At 42.0% G+C, this 12,121-nt stretch overlaps 1 protein-coding gene across 1 annotated transcript in view; it reads left to right on the top strand.

The window, feature by feature from the left end:
- Nlrp5 (NLR family, pyrin domain containing 5) overlaps positions 1-12,121 on the top strand; it is a 270,742-nt gene that overhangs the window by 162,962 nt on the left and 95,659 nt on the right. Inside the window, exons 40-42 of the mRNA XM_087603010.1 lie at positions 722-802; positions 5,378-5,458; positions 7,540-7,620. Of these exons, the coding sequence (XP_087459136.1) occupies positions 722-802; positions 5,378-5,458; positions 7,540-7,620 (243 nt within the window). The remainder of the gene's footprint in view (positions 1-721; positions 803-5,377; positions 5,459-7,539; positions 7,621-12,121) is intronic.

Below are 12,121 nucleotides of genomic sequence, written 5' to 3'. Positions count from 1 at the left end.
TCATGTGCCCAGCAGCTCCGTCATGTCCAAAGGATAGCAGTTCATATCTCTCCTCCCCACCCTCTGTTCCCTCAGGATTGGAAGCTCATAGAGATGGTATCTCTGCTTTGAAGAGTAAAATCCTGTTCCCCTTATAGCACACACATAGAAGTGGCTCACAGCTGCCTTTAACTCCAGTTCCACAGAGCTCAATGTCCTGTTCTGGCTCCCTAGGGCACCTGTGTGAATACATGGACATGTCCCAAACAATAAAATGTATTCTTTTCCAAACCTAGTTACATTTCTAAAGAGGAGGTAGACAATCGGGAGCATCTGTGCACCCACAACAAGACACACAAACCTGAAGACAACTCTAATTACAAGTATCAGTTACCCGCAAATTAAATCTCATACAAGCTGCTTCTACAGGTCAGAAATTGGAAGGAATTGGGGATGAATAACAAAGATGAACCTTAACTACCTATGACCCAGCTCCTCCTTGTGTGACACCCACCCTAAGCCTCTCAAAGGAACTAGGAGATAATGCACATGTTAGGGTTCAGATGTGAGCATCTTTGCCTCTCTCTACTGCCTTACTGTACTTGAGAGACATAGGGCCTGACATCAAATTCTATATGGATATCACCTGAGCAGAAGCTTGCCTAACACTCTCTGTCGTTCGGACATGAACCGTTTCATCCCAACATGGGCAATAAGTCATTAACTCTTTGTTTTGTTCCAGAAAGCCCAACAACTCCTCCAAAAAAAGATGATAAAGCAACCCCGAAGGAAGAAGGATCAGAGGAGGAACAGAAATCACCAGGTTTGCAGGAGGGGTGGGCTGTAAAGATGGTTACACTTACAGCCACATGCTGTGTAGGTTTCTGTCAGGTGAGTTAGACCTCCATATTCCTCTGTGCGCTCATGCAGGTTGGAGTTGATTTAAGGGCACCCACATCAGGTGGCTCAGAGCTGGGTGTAAGTTCATCTCCAAGAAACCCAACACCTCTGTCCTCTGCTGGCAAAAGGCTCATACATACCCACACATAGGCATGAAGTTAAAGTTAAAAATAAGGCTTTGTTACAAGGTAGATGTTTCCTGATCAAGGACACCTGAAGTTGACCTCTGGCACCAACATCAACATGACACACATGTTGATCAACATTAACAGTGATCACATACCACACACATATGTACAAGGTTAATTTCTCTACTTGTCGACACAGAGGTGTGGGAGGGTAATGTTGGGTTTCTCAGCACTCGGTGACAGGTCTCTGTGCCTGTCCTTTAACAGCTCTCCCCATTGGGCTACATGTTGATTTTCTCATGGTATGTGATATATATACATATATATCTTCATTACCTTGAGTATTTTTTATTTACATTCCGATTGTTATTCCCATTCCCGGTTTCCAGGCCAACTTTCCCTAAACTCTGCCCCTCCCCGTCCCCCTCTATATATGTGTTCCTCTCCTATCCTCCCCCCATTACCACCCTCCCCCCCAACAATCACGTTCACTAGGTGTTCAGTCTTGGCAGGACCAAGGGCTTCCCCTTCCACTGCTGCTCTTACTAGGCTATTCATTGCTACCTATGAGGTTAGAGTACAGGGTCAGTCCATGTATAGTCTTTGGGTAGTGACTCAGTCCCTGGAAGCTCTGGTTGCTTGCATTGTTGTTCATCTGGGGTCTCGAGCCCCTTCAAGATCTTCAGTCCTTTCTCTGATTCCTTCAACGGGGGTCCTGTTCTCAGTTCAGTGGTTTGCTGCTGGCTTTCGCCTTTGTATTTGCTGTATTCTGGCTGTGTCTCTCAGGAGACATCTACATCCGGTTCCTGTCGGCCTGCACTTCTCTGCTTCATCCATCTTGTCTAATTGGGTGGCTGTATATGTATGGGCCACATGTGGGGCAGGCTCTGAATGGGTTGAACACCATTTTTTAATAGGGTTATTTGTCTCCCTGCGGTCTAACTTCTTGAGTTCTTTGTGTATTTTGGGTATAAGCCCTCTGTCTTGTTGTAGGATTGGTAAAGAGCTTTTCCCAATCTGTTGGTTGCCATTTTGTCCTAACCACAGTGCCCTTGGCCTTACAGAAGCTTTGCAGTTTTAGGAGATCCCATTTGTCCATTCTTGATCTTAGAGCATAAGCCATTGGTGTTTGGTTTGGTTTGGTTTGGTTTGGTTTTTTCAGGAAATTTTCTCCAGTCTCCATGTGTTCGAGAGTCTTCCCCACTTTTTCTTCTATTAGTTTGAGTGTATCTGGTTTGATGTGGAGGTCCTTGATCCACTTGGACTTAAGCTTTGTACGGGGTGATAAGCATGGATCGATCTGCATTCTTCTACATGCTGACCTCCAGTTGAACCAGCATCATTTGCTGAAAATGCTATCTTTTTTTTTCCATTGGATGGTTTTGGCTCCTTTGTCAAAAATCAAGTGACCATAGGTGTGTGGGATCATTTCTGGGTCTTCAGTTCTATTCCACTGGTCTATCTGTCTGTCTCTGTACCAATACCATGCAGTTTTTATCACTATTGCTCTGTAATACTGCTTGACTTCAGGGATAGTGATTTCGCCAGAAGTCCCTTTATTGTTGAGGATAGTTTTAGCTATCCTGGGTTTTTTGTTACTCCAGATGAATTTGCAAATTGTTCTGTCTAACTCTCTGAAGCATTGGATTGGTATTTTGATGGGGATTGCATTGAATCTGTAGATCGCATTTGGTAAAATGGCCATTTTTACTATGTTGATCCTGCCAATCCATGAGCATGGGAGATCTTTCCATCTTCTGATGTCTTCAATTTCTTTCTTCAGAGGCTTAAAGATCTTATCATACAGATCTTTTACTTGCTTGGTCACAGTCACACCGAGGTATTTTTTTTATTATTTGGGACTATTAGGAAGGGTGTCGTTTCCCTAATTTCTTTCTCGGCTTGTTTCTCTTTTGTGTAGAGGAAGGCTACTGATTTATTTGAGTTAATTTTATACCCAGCCACTTTGCTGAAGTTGTTTATCAGCTGTAGTAGTTCTCTGGTGGAACTTTTGGGATCACTTAAATATACTATATCCTATCATCTGCAATTAGTGATATTTTGACTTCTTCTTTTCTAATCTGTATCCCCTTGATCTCCTTTTGTTGTCTGATTGCTCTGGCTAGAACTTCAAGAACTATATTGAATAAGTAGGGAGAGAGTGGGCAGCCTTGTCTAGTCCCTGATTTTAGTGGGATTGCTTCAAGTTTCTCTCCATTTAGTTTAATGTTAGCTACTGGTTTGCTTTATATGGCTTTTACTATGTCTAGGTATGGGCCTTGAATTCCTATTCTTTCCAGGACTTTTATCATGAAGGGGTGTTGAATTTTGTCAAATGCTTTCTCAGCATCTAATGAAATGATCCTGTGGTTTTGTTGTTTCAGTTTGTTTAGATAATGGATCACGTTGATGGTTTTCCATATATGAAACCATCCCTGCATGCCTGGGATGAAGCCTACTTGATCATGGTGAATGATTGTTTTGATGTGATATTGGATTCGGTTTGCCAGAATTTTATTGAGTATTTTTGCGTTGATATCCATAAGGGAAATTGGTCTGAAGTTCTCTTTCTTTGTTGGGTCTTTGTGTGGTTTAGGTAAAAGAGTAATTGTGGCTTCATAGAAGGAATACGGTAGCGCTTCATCAGCTTCAATTTTGTGGAATAGTTTGGATAGTATTGGTGTGATGAGGTCTTCTGTGAAGGTCTGATAGAATTCTGCACGGAACCCGTCTGGACCTGGGCTCTTTTTGGTTGGGAGGCCTTTAATGACTGCTTCTATTTCATTAGGAGTTATGGGATTGTTTAACTGGTTTGTCTGTTCCTGATTTAATTTCGGTACCTCGTATCTGTCTAGGAAATTGTCCATTTCCTGCAGATTTTCAAGTTTTGTTGAATATTGGCTTTTGTAGTAGGATCTGATGATTTTTTTTAATTTCCTCTGATTCTGTAGTTATGTCTCCCTTTTCATTTCTGATTTTGTTAATTTGGACACACTCTCTGTGTCCTCTCGTTAGTCTGGCTAAGGGTTTATCTATCTTGTTGACTTTCTCAAAGAACCAACTTTTGGTTCTGTTGATTCTTTCTATGGTCCTTTTTGTTTCTATTTGGTTGATTTCAGCCCTGAGTTTGATTATTTCCTGCCTTCTACTTCTACTGGGTGTATTTGCTTCTTCTTGTTCTAGAGCTTTTAGGTGTGCTGTCAAGCTGCCGATATATGCTCTTTCCTGTTTCTTTCTGCAGGCACTCAGAGCTATGAGTTTTCCTCTTAGCACAGCTTTCATTGTGTCCCATAAGTTTTGATATGTTGTACTTCCTTTTCATTAAATTCTAAGAAGTCTTTAATTTCTTTCTTTATTTCTTCCTTGGCCAGGTTATCCTTGATGAGTAGAGCACTGTTAAAGTTCCATGTATATGTGGGCGTTCTTACCTTATTGTTATTGAAGACCAGCTTTAGCCCGTGGTGGTCTGATAGGACGCATGGGATTATTTCTATCTTTCTGTATCTGTTGAGGCCTGTTTTTATGACCCATTATATGGTCAATTTTAGAGAAAGTACCAGGAGGTGGTGAGACGCAGGTAAATCCTTTCCTTTTAGGATAGAATGTTCTATAAATATCTTTTAAGTCCATTTGGATCATGACTTCGCTTAGTCTGTCTATGTCTCTCTTCAATTTCTGCTTCCATGATTTGTCCATTGATGAGAGTGGGGTGTTGAAATCACCCACTATTATTGTGTGAGGTGCACTGTGTGCTTTGAGTGTTAGTAAGGTATCTTTTATGGATGTAGGTGCCCTTGTATTTGGACATCGATATCGAGGACTGAGAGATTGTCTTGGTGGATTATTCCTTTGATGAATATGAAGTGTCCTTCCTTGTCTTTTTTGATGACTTTTGGTTGAAAATGTATTCTTTTCAAAACCTAGTTACATTTCTAAAGAGGAAGTAGACAATCGGGAACATCTGTGCACCCACAACAAGACACACAAACCTGAAGACAACCGTAATTACAAGTATCAGTTACCCGCAAATTAAATCCCATACAAGCTGCTTCTACAGGTCAGAAATTGGAAGGAATTGGGGATGAATAACAAAGATGAACCTTAACTGCCTATGACCCAGCACCTCCTTGTGACACACACCCTAAGCCTCTCAAAAGAACTAGGAGGCAATGCACATGTTAGGATTCAAATGGGAGCATCTTTGCCTCGCTCTACTGCCTTACCGTGCTTGAGAGACAAAGGGCCTGACAACAAAGGCTATAAGGATATAACCTTAGCAGAAGCTTGCCTTAATACTCTATGTAGTTTGAACATGAACTGTTCTTATCCCAACATGGGCAATAAGTTATTAACTCTATCTTTTGTTACAGAAAGCACAACAACTCCTCCAAAAAAAGATGACAAAGCAACCCCGGAGGAAGAAGGATCAGAGAAGGAACAGAAATCACCAGGTTTGCAGGAGGGGTGGGATGTAAAGATGGTTAAACTTACAGACACATGCTGTGTAGGTTTCTGTCAGGTGAGTTAGACCTCCATATTCTTCTGTGCGCTCAGGCAGGTTGGAGTTGATTTCAGGGCACCCACATCAGGTGGCTCAGAGCTGGGTATATAAATTCATCTCCAAGAAACCCAACACCTCTGTCCTCTACTGCCAAAAGGCTCATACATACCCACTCATAGGCATGAAATTAAAGTTAAAAATAAGTCTTTGTTTTAAGGTAGATGTTTCCTGATCAAGGACACCTGAGTTGACCTCTGGCACCAACATCAACATGACACACATGTTGATCAACATTAACACTGATCTCATACCACACACATATGTACAGGTTAATTTTTCTACTTACCGACAGAGAGGTGTGGGAGGGTAATGTTGGGTTTCTCAGCACTAGGTGACAGCTCTCTGTGCCTGTCCTTTAACAGCTATCCCCATTGGGCGACATGTTGCTTCTTTCAGGGTATATGACTTTCAATGTGTCTCCTAGATAGGTGGAGTGCTAGTTCTTGGTTCCATTGGTTTGTATCATAAATTTTAAAATTGCCTTGACAATTTCATAGAGGGAAATGATCACCTACGTTACTGATATGCACGGCATTAAGTTGCATCTGTGTTTGGGTATATAACTGTTAATAAGGTTGAAACTGGAGGCTTGTCTTGCTCAGTAAAGAAATGCTTTCTGTGCTTGGGCCAGAGTTCCATTCCCATAACCTATCTAGATGGGCTGGTGGGAGGGGCATGTGACTATAAAACAACCACCAAGGAGGCAGAGACAAGGAGGATCCCTGCTGCTTGCTGCCCAGCCCAGGCTACCATGGTGAGATCCAGGTTTAGTGAGACTCTCCAAAACTAAGATTGGAGACAAGAGACAGGGCCCGGAGGGTCAACATCACTTGCCTACTGTTTTGGAGAATGCAAAATCAGTTTTCAGTTCTCACATGCCAGCTCATATCCGTAAGTCTAGTGTCAAGGAATTTGCCCTCTTGTAGTCTAAGTAGGCATAGCCTGCCTGGCACAGGGTACAGCGACATCCGTACAGGAAGAGCATTCTTAAAGATAAATACATCTTTAGAAGTTAAGACTGAGAGTGACTGAGAAAGACATGAAAAGTCAACCTATGGTCCACCGATGGTCACAGAATTTGCACATGGACCTGCCAGCGTGCATGTACACACAGAGCCGTGGCAACTAAGAGGAGGAGCTGCTGCAGAGCAGCAACTCCAAATGCTGATACTTCCTCAGGAGCCCGCACCCAAACTATTATACATTTTTAAGTGTCTGACGTTTGCACAGGGAGTCTCAGCTGCATGATTTCATGTGCCCAGCAGCTCCGTCATGTCCAAAGGATAGCAGTTCATATCTCTCCTCCCCACCCTCTGTTCCCTCAGGATTGGAAGCTCATAGAGATGGTATCTCTGCTTTGAAGAGTAAAATCCTGTTCCCCTTATAGCACACACATAGAAGTGGCTCACAGCTGCCTTTAACTCCAGTTCCACAGAGCTCAATGTCCTGTTCTGGCTCCCTAGGGCACCTGTGTGAATACATGGACATGTCCCAAACAATAAAATGTATTCTTTTCCAAACCTAGTTACATTTCTAAAGAGGAGGTAGACAATCGGGAGCATCTGTGCACCCACAACAAGACACACAAACCTGAAGACAACTCTAATTACAAGTATCAGTTACCCGCAAATTAAATCTCATACAAGCTGCTTCTACAGGTCAGAAATTGGAAGGAATTGGGGATGAATAACAAAGATGAACCTTAACTACCTATGACCCAGCTCCTCCTTGTGTGACACCCACCCTAAGCCTCTCAAAGGAACTAGGAGATAATGCACATGTTAGGGTTCATATGTGAGCATCTTTGCCTCTCTCTACTGCCTTACTGTACTTGAGAGACATAGGGCCTGACATCAAATTCTATATGGATATCACCTGAGCAGAAGCTTGCCTAACACTCTCTGTCGTTCGGACATGAACCGTTTCATCCCAACATGGGCAATAAGTCATTAACTCTTTGTTTTGTTCCAGAAAGCCCAACAACTCCTCCAAAAAAAGATGATAAAGCAACCCCGAAGGAAGAAGGATCAGAGGAGGAACAGAAATCACCAGGTTTGCAGGAGGGGTGGGCTGTAAAGATGGTTACACTTACAGCCACATGCTGTGTAGGTTTCTGTCAGGTGAGTTAGACCTCCATATTCCTCTGTGCGCTCATGCAGGTTGGAGTTGATTTAAGGGCACCCACATCAGGTGGCTCAGAGCTGGGTGTAAGTTCATCTCCAAGAAACCCAACACCTCTGTCCTCTGCTGGCAAAAGGCTCATACATACCCACACATAGGCATGAAGTTAAAGTTAAAAATAAGGCTTTGTTTCAAGGTAGATGTTTCCTGATCAAGGACACCTGAAGTTGACCTCTGGCACCAACATCAACATGACACACATGTTGATCAACATTAACAGTGATCACATACCACACACATATGTACAAGGTTAATTTCTCTACTTGTCGACACAGAGGTGTGGGAGGGTAATGTTGGGTTTCTCAGCACTCGGTGACAGGTCTCTGTGCCTGTCCTTTAACAGCTCTCCCCATTGGGCTACATGTTGATTTTCTCATGGTATGTGATATATATACATATATATCTTCATTACCTTGAGTATTTTTTATTTACATTCCGATTGTTATTCCCATTCCCGGTTTCCAGGCCAACTTTCCCTAACCTCTGCCCCTCCCCGTCCCCCTCTATATATGTGTTCCCCTCCTATCCTCCCCCCATTACCACCCTCCCCCCAACAATCACGTTCACTAGGTGTTCAGTCTTGGCAGGACCAAGGGCTTCCCCTTCCACTGCTGCTCTTACTAGGCTATTCATTGCTACCTATGAGGTTAGAGTACAGGGTCAGTCCATGTATAGTCTTTGGGTAGTGACTCAGTCCCTGGAAGCTCTGGTTGCTTGCATTGTTGTTCATCTGGGGTCTCGAGCCCCTTCAAGATCTTCAGTCCTTTCTCTGATTCCTTCAACGGGGGTCCTGTTCTCAGTTCAGTGGTTTGCTGCTGGCTTTCGCCTTTGTATTTGCTGTATTCTGGCTGTGTCTCTCAGGAGACATCTACATCCGGTTCCTGTCGGCCTGCACTTCTCTGCTTCATCCATCTTGTCTAATTGGGTGGCTGTATATGTATGGGCCACATGTGGGGCAGGCTCTGAATGGGTTGAACACCATTTTTTAATAGGGTTATTTGTCTCCCTGCGGTCTAACTTCTTGAGTTCTTTGTGTATTTTGGGTATAAGCCCTCTGTCTTGTTGTAGGATTGGTAAAGAGCTTTTCCCAATCTGTTGGTTGCCATTTTGTCCTAACCACAGTGCCCTTGGCCTTACAGAAGCTTTGCAGTTTTAGGAGATCCCATTTGTCCATTCTTGATCTTAGAGCATAAGCCATTGGTGTTTGGTTTGGTTTGGTTTGGTTTGGTTTTTTCAGGAAATTTTCTCCAGTCTCCATGTGTTCGAGAGTCTTCCCCACTTTTTCTTCTATTAGTTTGAGTGTATCTGGTTTGATGTGGAGGTCCTTGATCCACTTGGACTTAAGCTTTGTACGGGGTGATAAGCATGGATCGATCTGCATTCTTCTACATGCTGACCTCCAGTTGAACCAGCATCATTTGCTGAAAATGCTATCTTTTTTTTTCCATTGGATGGTTTTGGCTCCTTTGTCAAAAATCAAGTGACCATAGGTGTGTGGGATCATTTCTGGGTCTTCAGTTCTATTCCACTGGTCTATCTGTCTGTCTCTGTACCAATACCATGCAGTTTTTATCACTATTGCTCTGTAATACTGCTTGACTTCAGGGATAGTGATTTCCCCAGAAGTCCCTTTATTGTTGAGGATAGTTTTAGCTATCCTGGGTTTTTTGTTACTCCAGATGAATTTGCAAATTGTTCTGTCTAACTCTCTGAAGCATTGGATTGGTATTTTGATGGGGATTGCATTGAATCTGTAGATCGCATTTGGTAAAATGGCCATTTTTACTATGTTGATCCTGCCAATCCATGAGCATGGGAGATCTTTCCATCTTCTGATGTCTTCAATTTCTTTCTTCAGAGGCTTAAAGATCTTATCATACAGATCTTTTACTTGCTTGGTCACAGTCACACCGAGGTATTTTTTTTATTATTTGGGACTATTAGGAAGGGTGTCGTTTCCCTAATTTCTTTCTCGGCTTGTTTCTCTTTTGTGTAGAGGAAGGCTACTGATTTATTTGAGTTAATTTTATACCCAGCCACTTTGCTGAAGTTGTTTATCAGCTGTAGTAGTTCTCTGGTGGAACTTTTGGGATCACTTAAATATACTATATCCTATCATCTGCAATTAGTGATATTTTGACTTCTTCTTTTCTAATCTGTATCCCCTTGATCTCCTTTTGTTGTCTGATTGCTCTGGCTAGAACTTCAAGAACTATATTGAATAAGTAGGGAGAGAGTGGGCAGCCTTGTCTAGTCCCTGATTTTAGTGGGATTGCTTCAAGTTTCTCTCCATTTAGTTTAATGTTAGCTACTGGTTTGCTTTATATGGCTTTTACTATGTCTAGGTATGGGCCTTGAATTCCTATTCTTTCCAGGACTTTTATCATGAAGGGGTGTTGAATTTTGTCAAATGCTTTCTCAGCATCTAATGAAATGATCCTGTGGTTTTGTTGTTTCAGTTTGTTTAGATAATGGATCACGTTGATGGTTTTCCATATATGAAACCATCCCTGCATGCCTGGGATGAAGCCTACTTGATCATGGTGAATGATTGTTTTGATGTGATATTGGATTCGGTTTGCCAGAATTTTATTGAGTATTTTTGCGTTGATATCCATAAGGGAAATTGGTCTGAAGTTCTCTTTCTTTGTTGGGTCTTTGTGTGGTTTAGGTAAAAGAGTAATTGTGGCTTCATAGAAGGAATACGGTAGCGCTTCATCAGCTTCAATTTTGTGGAATAGTTTGGACAGTATTGGTGTGATGAGGTCTTCTGTGAAGGTCTGATAGAATTCTGCACGGAACCCGTCTGGACCTGGGCTCTTTTTGGTTGGGAGGCCTTTAATGACTGCTTCTATTTCATTAGGAGTTATGGGATTGTTTAACTGGTTTGTCTGTTCCTGATTTAATTTCGGTACCTCGTATCTGTCTAGGAAATTGTCCATTTCCTGCAGATTTTCAAGTTTTGTTGAATATTGGCTTTTGTAGTAGGATCTGATGATTTTTTTTAATTTCCTCTGATTCTGTAGTTATGTCTCCCTTTTCATTTCTGATTTTGTTAATTTGGACACACTCTCTGTGTCCTCTCGTTAGTCTGGCTAAGGGTTTATCTATCTTGTTGACTTTCTCAAAGAACCAACTTTTGGTTCTGTTGATTCTTTCTATGGTCCTTTTTGTTTCTATTTGGTTGATTTCAGCCCTGAGTTTGATTATTTCCTGCCTTCTACTTCTACTGGGTGTATTTGCTTCTTCTTGTTCTAGAGCTTTTAGGTGTGCTGTCAAGCTGCCGATATATGCTCTTTCCTGTTTCTTTCTGCAGGCACTCAGAGCTATGAGTTTTCCTCTTAGCACAGCTTTCATTGTGTCCCATAAGTTTTGATATGTTGTACTTCCTTTTCATTAAATTCTAAGAAGTCTTTAATTTCTTTCTTTATTTCTTCCTTGGCCAGGTTATCCTTGATGAGTAGAGCACTGTTAAAGTTCCATGTATATGTGGGCGTTCTTACCTTATTGTTATTGAAGACCAGCTTTAGCCCGTGGTGGTCTGATAGGACGCATGGGATTATTTCTATCTTTCTGTATCTGTTGAGGCCTGTTTTTATGACCCATTATATGGTCAATTTTAGAGAAAGTACCAGGAGGTGGTGAGACGCAGGTAAATCCTTTCCTTTTAGGATAGAATGTTCTATAAATATCTTTTAAGTCCATTTGGATCATGACTTCGCTTAGTCTGTCTATGTCTCTCTTCAATTTCTGCTTCCATGATTTGTCCATTGATGAGAGTGGGGTGTTGAAATCACCCACTATTATTGTGTGAGGTGCACTGTGTGCTTTGAGTGTTAGTAAGGTATCTTTTATGGATGTAGGTGCCCTTGTATTTGGACATCGATATCGAGGACTGAGAGATTGTCTTGGTGGATTATTCCTTTGATGAATATGAAGTGTCCTTCCTTGTCTTTTTTGATGACTTTTGGTTGAAAATTTATTCTTTTCAAAACCTAGTTACATTTCTAAAGAGGAAGTAGACAATCGGGAACATCTGTGCACCCACAACAAGACACACAAACCTGAAGACAACCGTAATTACAAGTATCAGTTACCCGCAAATTAAATCCCATACAAGCTGCTTCTACAGGTCAGAAATTGGAAGGAATTGGGGATGAATAACAAAGATGAACCTTAACTGCCTATGACCCAGCACCTCCTTGTGACACACACCCTAAGCCTCTCAAAAGAACTAGGAGGCAATGCACATGTTAGGATTCAAATGGGAGCATCTTTGCCTCGCTCTACTGCCTTACCGTGCTTGAGAGACAAAGGGCCTGACAACAAAGGCTATAAGGATATAACCTTAGCAGAAGCTTGCCTTAATACT

The sequence above is a fragment of the Rattus norvegicus genome, chromosome 1, assembly GCF_021556685.1.
Source record: "Rattus norvegicus strain SHRSP/BbbUtx chromosome 1, alternate assembly SHRSP_T2T, whole genome shotgun sequence".
Taxonomy (NCBI): domain Eukaryota; kingdom Metazoa; phylum Chordata; class Mammalia; order Rodentia; family Muridae; genus Rattus; species Rattus norvegicus.
The sequence above is the reverse complement of the archived record's forward strand: the minus strand, read 5'-3'. Positions and strand labels throughout refer to the sequence as shown.